Here is a 19,282-nt window from a genome sequence, read left to right as displayed (position 1 = left end):
GTTCAATAGCCTACAATCTGCCAAGGAAATATACCATGTAACTAATCGAAGTTTATTATTCTTAGATGCTAATCCTTAATAAGGGTTTTCTCACCTAATCTGATAACTAAAACACTGATTTTATATAAAAGTAACTATTCAATTCTGTATATTTAATACAAGTCCACAATCCCTTACACTTGACTCTGAAATGCTCTCATAACAACAGTTTTGTAAAACTGAGCTGTTGTCAAAGATCATTTACCAATAAAGTCTGATGTCAACTATTTTTCCCCCAAGTGTGAATACTCAAATGTTTTGCTGCAGAAATATCGTGGGTTTGATAATGTGGTGTTGCATCAGATCCTACTAAGGCTTTATGGTAATTGCTTTATTCAATTTTTCTAAAAGCCAGAAAGTTATAAATTCTAAAACACACTGGACCCCCAAGAATTTCAGGCAAGGGACTAAGAACTTATAATTAAAATAATCATACAAGCAGAAATCCACCATGGCATCTGATATAGCAGAGCATTAAATCAAAGTACATAGCATGTCTATCAGACTTGGTTTTCAAATCAAGTCATTATATAAATGTGCCATAAAAGATATTTCAAGTCTCATTAAAAACATTATTCCCAATAGGGATAAGTGGAAAACCCTAACGTAAGGAATGAAAGAATTTCTCTTTAATACTACCTAAGTTAGGAAAACAGTTTTATATGAAACCCATTTTTACAGTTTTTTTTTTTTTTTTTATTCCTAAGTCTCCCTCATTAACTGACAGGTCTTAATGACTAAAAAAAAGGGGGTGGGGGGGAAGAGCACAATACAAGTGACCAGTGCACATTTATTTTAAAAGTACTTTAGTAGGCTCGGCGCCTGTGGCTCAAGCGGCTAAGGCGCCAGCCACGTACCCTAAGGTGGCGGGTTCGAATCCCCAGCCCGGGCCCGCCAAACAACAATGATGGCTGCAACCAAAAAATAGCCGGGCGTTGTGGTGGGCGCCTGTGGTCCCAGCTACAGCCTGAGGCAGGAGACTCGCTTGAGCCCAGGAGTTGGAGGTTGCTGTGAGCGTGATGCCACGGCAGTCTACCCAGGGGGATAGCTTGAGGCTCCGTCTCAAAAAAAAAAAAAAAGTACTTTAGTAATGATTTTAAAAAATTAAATTTTTCTTGGCATCACTGACCAATTGACCCAAACTCTAATGTTCCTAGTGTTCTATTTCATTAGGTTGAGGAGATCTATCTGCTTTTGGTGTTTTGTTTCTTTCCTTCTTTTGATAGTTTTTAAAAAAGAGACATCTGTTCATGTCATTAGAAACCAATTAACAAGCATCAGCAAAAGGTTTCAATTAAGTAAACTTAAATTATTTCAGGGGACTTCATGAGGCACAAAGTTATCTGTACTAATTTTAAAAACCATATGTATGGCAAAGCAGTTAAAACTTTCACAAACCATGTCACACCAGTACCAAGCATTCATTTCCATCACATGAAATAAATACATACTAAACCAATCTGATTTTCCTTCCTAAACTATTGTTCATTACTCTAGGAAACAGCATTAAACACTGATATAGACATTTTGTTATTTACCCAACATATCTGGACTCCCTGATACAGAGATAGCAATGTTTGAAATAACTTCAAATGATGGAATAGAAGTATATCAAAGAAGGCTCTGTAGTAAATTTCCAAATAATTTTTAAATGCTATTTCCCTAACCACTATCTCTGAATGTGAATGGATTCAGTAAAAATTAAAGAAGATAAGTTATTCAAGAAAGAGAAAGTACAAATTAAAAATTTTTTTATTTATTTTTGCCTACCTGAAGACTGGCAAAATCCAGCATGTGAAGACAGCACTAAATTTTCAGTCACAGGCTTAATTTTCTGTTCATCACTGCTTCCTTCACCTACAGAATTATGATCATCTCCTGTATCAGAAGATGATGAAGTAGTAATGTCTGCTTGCTTCCTTTTAGTGCTTGTTCTTAGGGAGTTTCTCTTTTTCTCCTTGACATTGCCTGCCTTCTTTTTAGTTGAATTTCTTTGTTTGTTGTTTTTATTATCTTCGGAACTTTCCTCAGCATCAGAAGTTGAGGAGCCACTTTGTATTTCCTTGATATTTCTCTTTGAGTTTAAATTTCTTCTTTCTCTTAATTCTATTCTTTTCAGTCTCTTATCAAAAGAGTCACAACCATCTTCCTTCATGGAGTATTTCTCAGTATCAGATGATGAACAATCTTGTCTTTTCCCTGTATTCTTTTCAGGCAAGTTACATCTTTTCTTCTCTATACCAGATGCTCCATTCTTATTCTTTTTATCTTCTGAAGAGTCACAGCTATCTCCTTTACCTGGTAACTTCTCAGCATTATCAGATAATTCATTCTTCTTTTTAGGAGATTTTTCTTTTATTTTTTTGCTTTTCTTTTCCCCATCAGTTGTATTCTGATTTTGTTTTATGCCCTTAGGAAAATGACAAATTTCTTCTCCTCCAGGTAACTTCTCAGTACCATCAGAAGAGGATTCATATTGTTGCTCCATCTTAATTATGTTTTTCTTCATGTCTGGAGTTTTCTTTTCTTTTTCTGCAGTTCTCTTTTTACTTTGCTTTTTATCATCTTCAGAGGATTCATCACTCTGCTCTTTCTTTGAAAATTTCTCAACAACATCAGATAAACCACCCTGTACTTTTTTACATGTTTTGGTTTTCAGGTACTTGCTCTTTTCTTTAGTCTCAGCAACCTTTTTGACTTCTGAAAAATTAAAACTCTCCTCTTTCCCAGAAGGCTTATCAGTACCATCAGAGAAAACATTTAGCTGCTGCTTCTTAGAAAGTTGATCTCTTAATTCCATCATAGGCCTGTCTTTATCAACAGTGCTTTCTGAAGAGAAATTGTCTCTCTCTTCTTTCCTTTCAGCATCATCAGATGATCCTTCTTGTGCAGTCTTCAAGCTTTTCTGCCCTTGATTACCCATTCCTTTTTTTCTGTGTTTTTCATCTTCAGAAGAATCATAGTCTTTCTTATTTGCAACTCTTTTTTTGATTGCTTTGGCAGCCCCAATTTTACTCATGCTTTTTATTTCTTTTTCTAATTCTGAGTCGTAATTAGAAGACTCAGACTGGTTTTGTCGTTTCTTTTTAGAAATTATAGAGCTTTTAGCTGACTTGCCTTTTTTAACATCAAAATCTGAACCAGAAGTAGAACTTTTCCGTTTCCTTTTTCCTTTGGTATCTTTCCCTGTTTGAGTCTTTAAATCATACAAAGCCTTATGATTTGTATGAATTTCATTAATATCAGTATCTGAAGAACTGTGGCTTATCCTGCTTACTTCTTTGAGGATTGCTAACATTTCATCAGAATCTGAATTTTGATCCACAATCTCTGACTGCTTAGATTTAGGCAACTTATTAGGTTTAGGATTATCTATAGCACTGTCAGAAGAATTTCGCTTATCCTTTTTTCTCATTGGAACTGATAGTTTTTGTTTCTCCTTAACTGTTTCATTACTCTCTTCATCTGAATTAGATGTTGCAGGGTTGATTTCTGTCTGTCGCCTCAAGGGTGTAGTCTTTACACGTGGGGATCTTCTAAGATCAGATTCTTCTAAAAGTAATGAAACTCCAGTTTCAACCAACTGCTCATGATCACTATTTTCCTGTCTGGGTCCACATTTCTCTGACTTGCCATTTAGACCAGAACTTTTATAGCCATCTTTATCTTGTGGAACATCCTGACAATCAGCACCTTTAATTGGGGAATTAGAAAGGGAAACAGGGGTGAGTTTAACATATAATTCTTTTGTTACTTTAGCTGTAGTTTTTGACTTAATACCTCCTCTGCTGTCCTTGGAAGGAATATTTAATTTTACAGATGAACTTTCTAGTTCTTGCTCAGTTCCACTGTTGCCATCACCCTGATACTCAGCTGAACTCTGAACTTCCATAGCAGTCTCAAGATTCTCAAAAATGTCTTCTGGAACTGAGGAAGGAACAGACACAATATCCATGTCTAAGTCGTCAGAAGTGTTAGCAGGTTCATACTGAGGTTCTTCCTTTCTATCAGATTTCTTATATTCACCACTGGGGCTTTTATTTGTTCTCTGTTCCTCCATTCGATTCTGATCTATGTGCTCACTGTCCACCTGTTTTCTTGAAGGCTTAACTTCTAACTTTAAAACATCCTTCCTTTCCAAAGCACAGGGTTTTTCTCCTTTCCGCACTTTTGTTTCAGACTTAGCATCTACAACTTTATGCTCTTTGGTATTTTTCTCTTTGTTTATAATATCCACAGCTCGAATCTCTGAATTCAAATCTTCTTCTAATGCAAGATGAGCCTTCTTGATATCACCCAACACAGATTTAAATGCCTTAAGCTGACGTAACTTTGTAGCAGAATTGATTTCTGAATTATCTGTTGCCTGCTTTAAAAATTTCACATAACTTGAGTTCATGTTGGCTGTGGTCTCAATGAGTTTTTTTGCCTTCTTAATCATTTCTTTGGGCACAATTAGTGCCGAATAAGAGTAGGTTACAGAACCAGAACATGAATCATCTAATTTCTTTTCTTCTCCATTACAATTTGAACTATTCTTCTTTGGAGAAAATCTGGATGTATGGTCATATACTTTATTACCCTTTTCATTGTCAACTTTTATCTTCTTCTTATTTTGTTGTAACAACTGTTCTAAATTCTCAAATACGCTGTTACATGCAGTGACCAAGTCCAACAAAGGTTCCGGGTGACAAATGTAGCAATACCATTGGCTGTTTTCATCCATTATTGTAGACAGCTCCTTTCGACCAAGGTTGCGCAGAATGCATTTCTTGCAGAAAGCATTATGACAAAAGTCACAACAAATCAAGTTTCCACCTTCTGCACACCATCTGAAAAGTTTTAAAGGTTAAAATATTATTCCAAATGAAATTCATTTTAATTTCCACATTATGAAAGTAATTTACATTTTCCTACCAGCAATTTTAGTAGTAATTTAAGTTAGCTGGCTATTCTTTATCAGATATTTAAACTAAACATAAACCCAAAGCTTTCTGGAAAAGAACAATTTTCTGTTAAAGACATCAATGATGATACTACAAAAGATTGATCTCATAAAGGACTATGTAAGAATTCTCTCAAAAAGTAGACAACACTGAATTTTAGTTCATCTTGATTTATTACCTACCTGCACTGTTCATCCATTCCATCTGAGTCACGGCTAATATCATCACTCATGTAATACTTAAAGCAATTCTATTAAAAGAAAAGGGGAAGGGGAAATTTTATTAAAAATTTGAAACATTAACAATGGATAAAAACTTTATTTTCTTAAGTATTTAAAAAAAGGTAAGGGAATGTGTTTGTGTGTGTGTGTCTTAGAGACTCAAACTAAAACCATAGCACTATCCAAAACTAGCATTTTCCAGATATAAATTTTAAGAATTAATTCCTTGAACTAGTTTTTATACAATCCAGTAAGACTACTCCCTTATATAATAGATTTGAGTATAGCAAATTTCTGGTCTCATATAACTAGCTACTAAAAGTTCTACATAAAAATGTATTAGATGTCCATAATTAACAATTTTAATAGCCACAACATATATACACCTACTATGTATACAACTAAACAACTAATGTACATTATCTTTAAATCTCACAATACCTACCATGTAATGTAGGAAGTATTATGAAAGAAAAGGCTAAGGTTAATTAGTATGTAAATCAATCTTCTTCTTTTTTCTTTTTTAGAGACAGAGTCTCACTTTATTGCCCTGGATAGAGTGCCATGGTGTCACAGCTCACAGCAACCTCCAACTCCTGGGCTTAGGCAATTCTCTTGCCTCAGCCTCCCAAGTAACTGGGACCATAGGAGCCCACCACAATGCCCGGCTATTTTTTGTTGCAGTTTGGCCAGGGATAGGTTCAAACCCGCCACCCTAAGTATATGGGGCCAGCATCCTACCCACTGAGCCACAGATACCACCCAATGTAAATAAATCTAATATAATTTAATCAATAAGAGGCAAAGCTATTATTTAAATTCAAATCCAAGTTTAACTGACTTCAAATCCCTTTTCAGTAGGAGTACAGAAAGGAAACGTTCTATGCTCAATGGTTAAAACTTAAATAGCCTAGGCTCAACAGATTGGTCACAGAAGAAAGTAAACATATAAGAAAAAAAGGGAACACATGTTACAAATAAAACAGTGTAAGATTTTGCTACTACAATTCACAACTAGACACTATAACATGTGCCCTAAATACCCCCCAGGAGAACTGAATTTAAGGAAAAGAGGTACAAAAATGCTTAAGAACAACGTTTAGTTTAGTACACTTAAGCAAGTCTGAATCTATCAAAAATTCATACAAGAAACGGTCTGGGCTGAGCACATTGGCTCACAATTGTAATCCTAGCACTCTGGGAGGGCAAGGTGGGAAGATCACTTGAGACCTGAAGTTTAAGATCAGTCTGAGCAACAAAGCAAGACCCTGTCTCTGAAAAAAGTCGTGTGTGTGTGTTTTTTTTTTTTTTAAATTAGCCAGGTATGGTGGTACACACCTATAGTCCCAGCTACTTGGGAGGCTAAGGCAAGAAGATTGCTCAAGCCTAGGAATTTGAGGTTGCAATGAGCTATGATGATGCCCCCATGCTCTAGCCCAAGCAAGAGAGCAAGAACCTATCAATAACAAAAAGAAGAGAAAGGAGTTAGAACATGGGTTGTCCCTGCATTTCTTTTTTTCTTGGATAGCGGAAGACAAAGTCTTACTCCATTGCCCTAGGGTAGTGTCATGGTATCAGCCCAGTTCACAGCAACCTCAAACTCCTGGGCTCAAAGGATCTTCCTACCTCCACCTCCCACATAGCTGGGACTACAGACATACAGCACAATGCCTGGCTAATATTTTTTCTATTTTAAATAGACATAGGGTCTCAGCCTTTGTCCCTGCATTTCCAAGGCAGCCTAGGAAACAAACTAACATAGGATTAATCTTAGTAATAATGGAAGTTGAGGAAACCATAACACTGATATTATAGACACTTAAAATTAACTCCAAAATATTACTAATAAAAATATATGCACAAACCATCAATACACAGGAAACATTTTTAATTGCATTATCTCCAAATTATGTCAAAGTCCTATTCCACATAGAGAGTTTAGATTTGGGGAAGTAGGCTATATAAAATGAAAAGTTATAAAACATACACATGCAACACACTTACACTCCTGAGGTTGCTTTTAATCACACCAGGCTCTCCCTCAACTACCAGCAGGTGAATACCATGTTGCCTCTGCCTACAACAATGCTTTTGAAACTTTTTTATCTCATGGCACACTTGAACTTACAAACTTCTGTGGCACACTTAAATTATGCTGATTTTTTTAAAGAGTAAAAAAAGAATATACTTACCATGTTTTGGACTTCTTTCAAAAATAATTCAATTAATAATCTTTAAAATTTTTCATTTTAAAGAAATGAAAAAGAGACCCTCTTGCAGTACAGCCACAGCCTACTGGTTGAAAATCACCAGCTTAGAATATGCTGTAACAATTCAACTTACCAGACTAATTCTTACTTATATTTCAGATATCAACTTACATCATCTCTACTGGAAAGTCACTTAACCCAAGTTCTATTTACACAGGACTTCCATGTACTCTCATAATTATAGCATCTCCCCTATCATGGCATGGCACATATTAGGCTTTTTATACATAGCGATCTTCCCTACTACAATGAAAGCCCTCCAGGGGCAAAGACCATTTCCATCTTTCTTCATGACTGTGACCACAAAGGTCTGGCACATGGTAAACATTCAAATAGTTGTGGTATGAATTATCAACAAATTATTACATACCTTACAAATAAGAACTTGTAGTGAAGGGTGTCTATAAATGGAATCTTTTTGAAAATGATTGACTTGTTGTCCACAAGCTGTGCAGCTCACAATTCCATGAAGCCCATCTTCTAGGAGAAGGAGTCACCATTATTCACATATTTACACACACAGAAAAAGATATTTAATAAGCATTTTGTAACTTTTGTGTTAGAAATACCTCATCATCCTTGCAAAAATGACATTTTAGATACAAGTTTTAAAAGTTAATAATTGTATTGACTTCTTAACCATAACAGCCTTGGCAAATTCCAAGCTACTAATCCTAACTTGATCCTTTTTATAGATGCAAACTCCTTTTTTCACAACTTGATATAACATAAAGTTCTAAAAATAGAGGTTAAGAGCTCTTTATCATTTTGCTATTACTCTGCAAATAAATTCAGTATATTTCTTAAATAATGGGGAAGTGACACACATGGAAAAGATTCTTTTTCAACCCTATACTTAAGTTAAGTATGCCATAAAAGTCTCAAAGTGGAATTGTCAGCATATATCCTTTCAATATGGTATGTAAAAAGTTGGTAATTTCACATTACTAATTTGCTTTCTAATCCTTACTTCAAAACTAACCCTTATCCCCATTAATCCATCTTCTCTGTCTATTCCACTGTCTACTCCCTATCAACACTGTCTACTATTTCAAAATAAGATAAGCAAAGCATCAGAACAGCTGGGGGTAAAAGACAGAGCCCCATTCTGCACTGTCTTCAGAAAAATAGACTGTAGACAATCTATGCAGAAAAGAATAAGAAACCTCTTCTGCCTCATTCTTGTCCCTAATTCCACTAAGGAAGCTCCATAACCTGAGCTAAACATTACAATAATCTGAATAATCTTTTTAAAATCACAGCCATTCTCACACCTAAATCACTAAGTTGAAATCTCTCAGACTTTGTTTTTGAAGTTTTACAGACGATCCTGATGTGCAATCAAGACCTTGATCCAAATAAGATGGTAGATTATGATTCAAAAGAAGCCAGTGAAGATGTCTGCATTCACAAATAAAAAGAAAATGACGGAAAGGAAACAAAACCTTCCTCTATCCCTAAATAAAAGACAAAATACCAAATACATTTCTTATCTTTATTTTCTATTTTGGTTCTTTGTTAGTCTTAAGGTCCAAAGTAACATGGATTCTCAACACTATTGCAATTATTTTTATTTTGTACAAGCTAAAAACTACAACATATACCATCAGACTTTTCAAGAAGATAAAAGTGAATTTGAAGGTTTCCTATGTATGTTGCTAGTATTTTATTTTAAATCAAATTGCCCTGTGTTGATGTTTGAGCTTAGGTATTCGTAATATTCTGCATTTTTATTTATTTATTTATTTATTTATTTATTTATTTTTGAGACAGAGCTTCAAGCTGTCACCTGGAGTCACAGCTCACAGCAACCTCCAACTCCTGGGCTTAAGCGATTCTCTTGCCTCAGGCCTCCCAAGTAGCTGGGACTTACAGGCGCCTGCCACAATGCCCGGCTATTATTTGGTTGTAGTTGTCATCGTTGTTTGGCAGGCCCAGGCTGGATTCGAACCCACCAGTTCTGGTGTATGTGGCTGGCACCTTAGCTACTTGAGCTACAGGCACTGAGCTATCATTTTTTAAACAATAACAAATACACAGTGTACCTTTTCATTTAAAAATAATAATTTCATTCGGATAAACAAGCTAAATTAAAAGTAGAGTCTGAATGTTCATCCAATGTTAAATAATATTTATTATGCATTTTCTATGTACTATATATCACTCAAGAATTAAAATTGGGTGATCCTTTCGAGAATTTTTCCCACAAATGTACAATGAATCATTTATGAGGATATTTTTTGCAACACTAATTACAGTAGTAGAAAAAAATAGGAAGTAACTTCATATTTGAAATAGTGGTTTATTCTTACAACAGAATTCTGCAGAGCAGTGAAGAATAAACAGTATATCTACCCACATGGATACAATTCAAAAACAATGTTGAATAACAATGTTCCCAAAGAATATACACAGAATACTATTTTATATATTTTTAAAATGAAAACAAATGTTTAATGAATACATCATATAAAAATAATACATCATACATACAGAAAATATAGAAAACATGCATACACATGCACATGCATAAAACATCAAGATAATCATTACCTGTGGGGTGGGAAGAAGGGGAAATGGATGAGAGTAGGACTGAACCAATATTTTTATTTAAGTGAGATCTGAAGCAAATATGGTAAAATGTTGAAATGTTACTTTATGTACTAATTTCTGTACATGTGCTTTAAATTTTTATTTTTAGTTATGAAATATCTTTAAGACACAGCGAGTGAGAAAAGAGACATTTTTTGCTTCTGAGATCACTACATTTAAATGGTTTTAAAGAGAGAATAAAATTATTTACCATCTAGAAAAGCTAGGTGTAAAATATATTTTCTAACACATTTGGGAAAGTATTCAAAACAGGCTATGAGATATATATATATGGCTATGATATTTTTTAAAGGAACAATGGTCACTTTAGCTATGTCTCTCTGTCCTGCAATTTTGTTTCACATCAACCTAAGATTTTTTTTTTTTTTTGGGCACTCTGTTACCCAGACTGGAGTACAGTGGCATGATCACAGCTCATTTTACCTATACTGATAACAGGGGCTCAAGTTATCCTCTTTTCTCAGTCTCCTGAGTAGCTTTGGACTACAGGCACATGCCAATAAGCCAGCTAATTTTTTAATATATATTCTGTAGAGATGGGAGTCTTACTGTATTGCCAGGCTGGTCATGAACTCCTAGTCTCAAGCAATTCCCCCATCTTAGCCTCCCAAATGCTGGGATTACAGGCATGAACTACTGTACCTGACCAACATAAGATTTTTTAATATATAAACTTTACATTTTTTATCGTTTCCTAAATAGGGATTCAATTTTAGAACTAATTTTCCCAAAAAGTTTCAACATTCACTACAGCAACTCAGTACCTCAGATAATTAGTGTATTCGTATATGTCAATATAAGTAATCCTTGAATTAAATTTTCTATGTTATTTCTGACAACTTAAAAATGAAGCAAATCATTAAAGAAAAAAATCAACACAAAAGATTTATATACTACTATATGCCTATAAACACACATTATGTTAACATTCTTACATACTCAATAAAATGTTCCAGAAATATCAGCACAGGCCAAATTCCAACAGCATACCAAAGTGCCACTAGGAATGCTTTCAATAATAACTGTTCTTCTGTTATCCTCCTTTTAGCCCCTACCCACACTTCAAACACTGAGTGCTCCAGAGTCCCTCCCCAAAAGACAACATAGACATTAATTTTAATGCAAGGCAGTATGCTTCATGGTCTGTCTTCACTAGAGGACTCATGATGAGAGGAAAGACCATTAGCTGCTAGTAATCCTTACCATCACCTTCTACTTGTTGATTCTCTTAAGTTTTAAGAATACTACCTTAGTTTTGATGTGCTCTGGTGCTGTTATGGTGGTTTTCCTACTATGAACTATTCTTTAAAAAGTCGTCCTTATGCTCAAAAGGGGCTGACCACCCCCTTGTGGACAAAAAACTAAACAACGTTTTCTTTTTTTTTAATTAAATCATAAACGCATATAGATCATATATTCATTAATGTATGTATGGGATACAATGTGCTGATTTCATATACAATTAAGAGCGTTTACATCACACTGGTTAATATAAACCTCATCTCAATTACTTAATTATTGTGTTAAGACATTTATATATTTGATATATTCTGTCAACAACCTAATAAATTATCTAAAATCTGTTATGTATAATAGGTACAAATATATTTTATTAGTTCCATCAAGATAATCACTGCACTGAAATAAAAATCTACATAAAATTTCACCAATATAAGAATTTCACTATAATTTCACAAATATATTTAATATAAGATGATCAATATTAAATGAACACACTTTCAACTCACTTCTATTTAGAAATTTAGTGTCATGTTCTATCTTGTAGAGTTAGTCCTTTCATAGTTAAGAACTCTAGCTCTATTAATCTGCCCCAAAAGTATAGATAGGCACCATTTAAAAATCACACAAACAAGGGGTACACATATTCTACTGTCATAAATTTCTCAATGAATCCACTCATGCAAACTTTGCTTAGACATTAGCAAATATGCTTGTGTGTTTAAGTGAGTGTAGACACAAAGAAAGAGGCAGCTCAGAGAGATGAAGGGACAGTTATTAGCTCTAGCTCCCTTCTCCTTCCTACTCAACACTGCATTGCTATCTTTTTTTTTATGGCTGAGTCAATGCATTGCTATCCTTAAATCAAAGGATTTAGTGTGCATAACAGCTTGGGGCACATTCTTGACCTCATCACCACAAGTTCTAATTCATTAGGAATAAAATCAAGGGACTTGCATTTTTAATAAGTATCCCAGGTCACACTAAGGCAGACATCCATCACTCTATGTGATAATTTTCTAAATACATATAAAATTACCTGGAGGCCACAGAAAATATATTGCACAAATCTGAAATTCTATCAGAGGGAAGACATATGGCATTCTGGTATGTAAGTTTTACAGAATGAATACATGAAAGAAGAAAATGCTAAGTTTTTTTGAGATAACATAATAGCCACTGAAGGCAAAGGTGTTTTGATAAATGGTGTTTATCCTTCTCTGCTTCAGAGCTCAGAGAGAAACAGAAGTTACTTTTATGTAATGTTTTTAATAAACATGGGCAGAAAAGTGGAGGTATTTGGAATAAGCACATCAAATTTTCCAATATGGTCATAAACAGCAATTTAAACTCATGTTTCATTTTCGCTGGTATTTACCTCCGCGTTTTTTGAGATTTTCAGTTTTCATTTTACTTCTGCTTCTAAATTCAGGCCCTTTAAAATCATCTTTGTCTTCATTCAGCACTGGCTCTGGCTGTACAATCACTGTACCTAGAATGATTTCATTTAAAAAACCATTACACATATTAAATGTGCAAATGAAGTACAAGACTTCTGTTCAGATAAAGCCAACATTGCTGGTACATAGTGTGTTTCTATCAAGCTTTCGATATTTGTATAAAGACCTCACAAGAATAAATATAACAGGGTAATAATAAAAGGGCCAGGTGTCAACAATCAGATTGTTTACAAAAACAGGAGGGGAAGGTATTATGAACTGATCATAACACAAATGTGTGAATCAAACAGAAAGCCTTATGAATATAAACATAACATGCTAAGCTCCATAAAGAGATTATAAAATAAATGGTCCAGAGGGATAATTTTTAAAAAGGCATCCTATTCATCTCATAATCTAAATCCTAAATTCAGAAAAAGATTTTTAAGGGTTGTTTTAGTATTACTTGACAGGGAGTATTGAAGAGGAACAACAAAGTTCATCTACTACTACTGTATCTATTCTACATAGCTTTGCTACTAATATGTCAAAACTTCATTACCCTGCAAAGTCCATGAAGAGTATTAACAGAGATTACTTTAAGATACTTAAGTGGAAGTACTTTAATAATAAATTGTACCATGAGATCGTATGTTGATCCCTATGGAAATATTTCACAAAGAATGCCCTATCTTAACTACAAAACATGTGAACTGAGGAGAGAAGTTACCAATTTTAAGTTTTCATTAAAACAGGCATAATAAAAAGGGTTCAGGCCTCAATGTTTACCCACATTGTTGGGCTTAGTAATTGGTCATTACTAGCAACAATTTACAAAGCAAAAGTAAGTAGTTGTCAAGGGCTCTCTGTGAAACAAGGGCCTATGTTATTCAACAAGCAAATTTTGACATCAAGTTGTTAAATGAATTTATGAGTGTCTAAAAAGGAGGGGAAAGGACACAGATGACTGAAATTTTATAGACTCTGGTAAATTTAAATAATCCCCACCCCCAAAAAAATATTCACATATATATTCTCAGAGAAGCCCGAACATTTCAAGAGACAGATACAAAAGTAACAAAAAGAATTAAATTCTTCTGGAAGATTCTTCTCTAAATAAAAGCAAAGCAGCAGAGTGGAAAGAGCACTCACTAGCTTTGGATTCAGGGATACCTGGGCTGAAATCTTAGCTTCTTAATTTAAAGCTGAAAAAGTTCCTTGAGCTCTGAATCTTTCCTTCATCTCTACAAGTAGAAGCAATAAGTACCTTACAGCATTATCTTGAGGATTAAAGTTATTAAATCTACAAGATTTTGGTGCCTATACATGCTCAATACAGTATTATAACCTCTCACATTTAATCTTATGAAATGGTTTTAATTTTGGTATGACAAAATTAAGCATAGTTCAAGTTAGTAACATCATATACTGACTTTCTTCCATAATACCATTAAAAGAAAGATGTGAATTCCCGGTTCTTTCATCATGCACACTCCCAGTGACAACCACTGAGAATGTAAAAAGCCAAAGTGAGTCACTGCCTATGGGATTAAACAATCATGTTTTTTTTTTGCTCTTTGGTCACCAAAATCGTTAAATAAATAAAATTGTCACAGGTGATTTCTAATGCCAAGTAAATGGTTAGCCCTTCAATTTTCCTATCTTCTTTCTTTCATTAATTTCCTTTCATTTCTCACCTTTAGTAACACCTAATTTATCCTAATCAAGCAAAGTCACATCCCTCCCTATGCAACATATTTTAAAAACTTCCCTAAATAAAAAAATGTCTCAAAAGGGTTTAATGCAAAGAGTTTAATAAATACTGCTGCAAAACATCTTACTACAAGAATAAATTTGGAAAATCTGCTAAAAATCTGAATATAATATTTAAAAAAGAAAAAAATCTAAAATACTGACTATTTAAAACACTGTGAAATTACCAAGTCCCTTGTCATCCAATGATGAGTCCCTTCTCTCATCACCCAATCATATAACTCTCAGACTTGGGCTATGAAGAGTCCAAGATTTTCATTTGGTTATTTTTCCTCAATCTAATTAATGGGGCTTTATGGTTACAACTCGGGGGTATGTGACAAGGTATTTTTGTTTGTTTTGTTTCTGAGAAAAAGTCTCACTCTGTTGCCCAAGCTAGAGTGCTGTGGCGTCAACCTAGCTAACAACAACCTCAAACTCCTAGGTTCAAGCGATCCTCCTGCCTCAGCCTCCCAAGTAGCTGGGACTATAGGCGCCCACCACAGTACCCAGCTAACTTTTTCTATTTTAAGTAAACATAGGGTCTCACTCTTGCTCAATCTGGTCTCAAACTCCTGAGCTCAAGGAATCCTCCCACCTCAGTCTTCCACAGTACTAGGATTACAGGCATGAGACACCATGCCACCAGCAATGACAAGGTTTCTTAAAGAAATAATATCAAGAAATATACTTTATCTGTGATAGTTAACTATAGCTTTCAGCCTTAGGGAATTTAAGAATGCAGTAAGACTACATTGTACATTTTTTTAAGTTTTCAGAAATAGTTATTACATCTATGCAGCACATTAACTTTTACTAATATATTAAACATTTAAATATCATTTCCACATTCAAGTATAATTTACAAATAAAAACTCCTTTTATAAAACATAATATAAAGAAAAACAAATTTGTTCTTTTCAAAGCTAACTGAATATTCCACATTGTTAATCTCAATAATATGTTATCATTGCCATACTAATACATTTCCAGACCACCAATAGTAAAATCCCAAGTTTGGTCTTTTACACACAGCTAACAGTAATCAATTTCCAATTTTATATTAGTGATATAAAATACGTTTCAACTTGAACTTCATATAAAAAATTAACACACATTACACATTACCTTTTGGCAAGCTTTGCATAGTAATATCATTCTCTGAATTTTCATTAGAAGCATCTTCATTTACAGTTTCATCAAGAGGTTTTTCATCATCAGATTCTACATACTTTGTTACAATTGAAGGTTTCCTATGAAAGAATTAAGTGCATAGAATTATGGACTTTTGTGACAACAGGAACAACACTCAAAGAACATAATAACATGTTTATATTGAGCAGTAGCTCTCAATCAGAATGCAAATCATAATCACCTAGGGAAGCATATATATCTATGCCAAATTGCTAAAGATTATGATTCAGTAGCTCTGGGATACGACTAAGACATGTGTACTATGAAAAAGCTACCAGGGGGATCTTAAAGGCACTCTTTAAGAATCACTACTTTAGAGAATAAATTAATAACAAGCAAGCTGTGTTTACTAACACATTCCCTCTGGTTAGAAACAACAAAATTCCAATAGACTAAGCAGCAAACTTCTAATGAGAACTATCCTCCACAGCATTTGGGGCATTGCAGTATGCTTAGAAGCAGTTTCAGTACTTATGTGTGAATATCTTTGACAATTTAGCACAAAAAGGTATTTTTACCATCCCTTAAGCTCCTTGTAATTCACAGTTATGATAACTATCTACTCCCCTTCCTAGACATTTTCACATAACTCTTACAAAATCCATATTGCCTCATGAGGAATTCAATATTTCTCCTTTCTCTTTTTTTGAGCACATATATTATCTAAAAAAGTAACTATATATTTCAAGGGCCACTAATACATAATGAATCCTTCTTTAAAATGCCTTTAAAATTCAAAGTTGGAATGAATTAATATTGTTGAAACCAGGTGATAAATATAAAGTAACTCATTATATTATACTGCTCATTTAACAGCTTACTTAAAATAGCAGCGCTTGAAGTTTAGTGTAAAAAAGATATTTTTAAAAACATAAAATAACCTACAAAAGAAAATAACCTTGCTTCCCTTCAACATCAACCAACCTCTTTGATCGTGATGATCCTGAAGATTTGAATTTTTCTGAAGAGCTAGTTCCCTAAACACGAAATATAAATACAAAGGTAAGTAAATTCTCAAAACAACATCCATCCCTATAATCATCTATTTCCCTACAGCAAGATTCTTGATACAGTAATATAATGAGATTCTGTTTATATACCCAGAATGTTTTCCTAAAATGAAATACAAAAACTAATTATTATTTATTATCAGATTTCCTTCACTTAAGATTAAATTTCTGTTTTTTAAAATGGTTGCCACTGCATGTATGGGCAGAAGGGAGGAGGTACACAGCTGTTATCATGATCCTGATCCCAGTCAAGAAAGACAAACTAAGGTGCAGAAGTAATTAGATCTGAAAAGAGGTAAGGAGTTTTAAGAATCTATATGTCATTCTTGGCATGGAATAACTTCTACAACTTGCTTTGAAATACTATATTTACCCTTATTTTGCCAAAATAATTGGTATGTTATATTACACTGAATTTTTCAACTAAGGGAAAGAAATCTCCAAAACACTGCCCTAAAACTGTTTATCAGGAGAAGGACCTCAGTATGAGTTGCTATAATAATGCTTAGGAGACACTGAATATTAAGTTTTGAGAGATCTTAGAACCATGGAGTTATACTCATAACATCTACCTCAAAACCACTGGTGCAATACAATGGTAGTTAACTAAATACCTACCTATTAGCAAGCCTTCAGTTGTCCAAATTTCGGCAAACTAAAGTGAACTACCATGACAACTGAAATAATGCACATCTTATTAAACTGGAAAACTACCAAACGGAAGGATCATTATGAAGGATCATAATGACAATTGGGTATAACAGCAGCCTTAAACATATGCATGTATTGACAAGAAGGAATCCAATGACATATAGTCTAGTTGACTATTATGAGCTAATAAATGTTTTTAAAATGTGTCAAATCATTCTTACCTCTTCCTTGTTGTTTTCCATCATATCAGTGTTATTTCCAGAACCACCAATTTTATCTAAAAAGGAAACAAATACTATTACTTATCTCTTAAGAATATGAATACTTTTAACTCCATGAACCAATTTCAAGTTGGATGAAATTACAGTACTGGTAATATATTACATTAAAATATTCCTAGAAAAGATTTCTCATTAGAATTACTTTCCTCCTTATAAAGCATTAAATTTCTATAAAGAAAATTTTATTGTAAGGCATAGATGGTATATTTCTTAACCTGATAGAGGTCATCTACAATAAACTGACAGCCAACATCATGTTGAATGGAGTAAAACTTAAAGCATTTCCACTCAGAACTAGAACTAGAAAAGGATGCCCATGATTGCCACTGCTATTCAACACAGTGCTGAAAGTCCTGCCCAGTGTAATCAGGGAAAAAAAGGAGATCAAGGGTATTCAAATGGGGACAGAGAAGGTCAAACTCTCACTCTTTGCAGATGACATGATCTTACACCTGGAAAATCCCAGGGGCTCAACTACAAAGCTCTTAGAAGTGATCAAGAAATGTAGTAACGTCAGGGAATACAAAATCAATATCCACAAATCAGTAGCCTTCATATATGCCAGTAATTAAGCCGATAACCAAATCAAAGACACAATACCTTTTACAGTAGCTCCAAAGAAGATGAAACATCTAGGAATATATCTAAAAAGGAATGTGAAGGATCTCTATAAAGAGAACTATGAGACCTGAGAAAAGAAATAGCAGAAGACATTAACACATGGAAGAACATACCATGCTTATGACTTGGAAAAATCAACATCATTGAAATGTCCATACATCCCAAAGAGATGGACAGATATAATGCAATCTCCATCAATACGCCAACATCATACTTTGAAGAACTTTGGAAAAATAGTACTTCATTTTATGTCAACAGAAAAAAACCTAAATAGCCAATACAAAAAATAACATTATAACAAAGATATATGTACCAGAATGTTTATTGCAGCCCAATTCATAATCGCTAAGTCATGGAAGCAGTCCAAGTGCCCATTAACCCATGAATGGATCAATAAAATTGTGGTATATGAACACCATGGAATATTATGCAGCCTTAAAGAAAAATGGAGACTTTACCACTTACATATTTACATGGATGGAGCTAGAATATATTCTTTTTAGCAACGTATTGCAAGAATGGAAGAAAAAGTATCCAGTGTACTCAGTCTTACTATGAAACCAATTTATAGCTTTCTTATGAAAGCTATAACCCAATTATAGCCCAAGAAGAAGGGGAAAGGGGAGAAGGAGGAGAGGGGGGAAGATGGGCGAATGGAGAATAAATGGTGGGACCACATCTACAGTGCATCTTACAAGGGTACATGTGAAATTTACTAGGTATAGAATATAAATGTCTTAACACAATAACTAAGAAAATGCCGTGAAGGCTGTGTTAACCAGTTTGATGAAAACATTTCAAATTAGGCTCGGCGCCTATAGCTCAACAGGCTAAGGCTCCATTCACGTACACCTAAGGTGGCAGGTTCGAATCCCCAGCCTGGACCTGCCAAAGAACAATGACGGCTGCAACCAAAAAAAAATAGCCGGGCGTTGTGGCGGGCGCCTGTGGTCCCAGCTACTTGGGAGGCAGAGGCAGGAGACTCGCTTGAGCCCAGGAGTTAGAG

The 19,282-nt window shown here is 34.3% G+C and overlaps 1 protein-coding gene across 8 annotated transcripts in view; it reads right to left on the bottom strand.

Moving 5' to 3' along the window:
* The window catches only part of ATRX (ATRX, chromatin remodeler), a 325,591-nt gene that overhangs the window by 200,586 nt on the left and 105,723 nt on the right, over nucleotides 1-19,282 (bottom strand). For 3 of the 8 annotated variants that reach the window (XM_003800455.3, XM_023519442.1, XM_023519448.1), the window contains 7 exons: nucleotides 17,596-17,651; nucleotides 16,638-16,690; nucleotides 15,648-15,772; nucleotides 12,707-12,820; nucleotides 7,847-7,956; nucleotides 5,168-5,235; nucleotides 1,810-4,871 (listed from right to left, as the gene is read on the bottom strand). In XM_003800455.3, coding sequence (XP_003800503.1) covers nucleotides 1,810-4,871; nucleotides 5,168-5,235; nucleotides 7,847-7,956; nucleotides 12,707-12,820; nucleotides 15,648-15,772; nucleotides 16,638-16,690; nucleotides 17,596-17,651 — 3,588 coding nt within the window. The remainder of the gene's footprint in view (nucleotides 1-1,809; nucleotides 4,872-5,167; nucleotides 5,236-7,846; nucleotides 7,957-12,706; nucleotides 12,821-15,647; nucleotides 15,773-16,637; nucleotides 16,691-17,595; nucleotides 17,652-19,282) is intronic. The other 5 variants (XM_023519447.1, XM_023519445.1, XM_023519446.1 and 2 more) reach the window with 3 other exon arrangements.

This window comes from Otolemur garnettii, unplaced genomic scaffold, assembly GCF_000181295.1.
Source record: "Otolemur garnettii isolate 467f Iridium unplaced genomic scaffold, OtoGar3 scaffold00175, whole genome shotgun sequence".
Taxonomy (NCBI): domain Eukaryota; kingdom Metazoa; phylum Chordata; class Mammalia; order Primates; family Galagidae; genus Otolemur; species Otolemur garnettii.
This window is presented reverse-complemented; position numbering and strand designations above follow the sequence as displayed.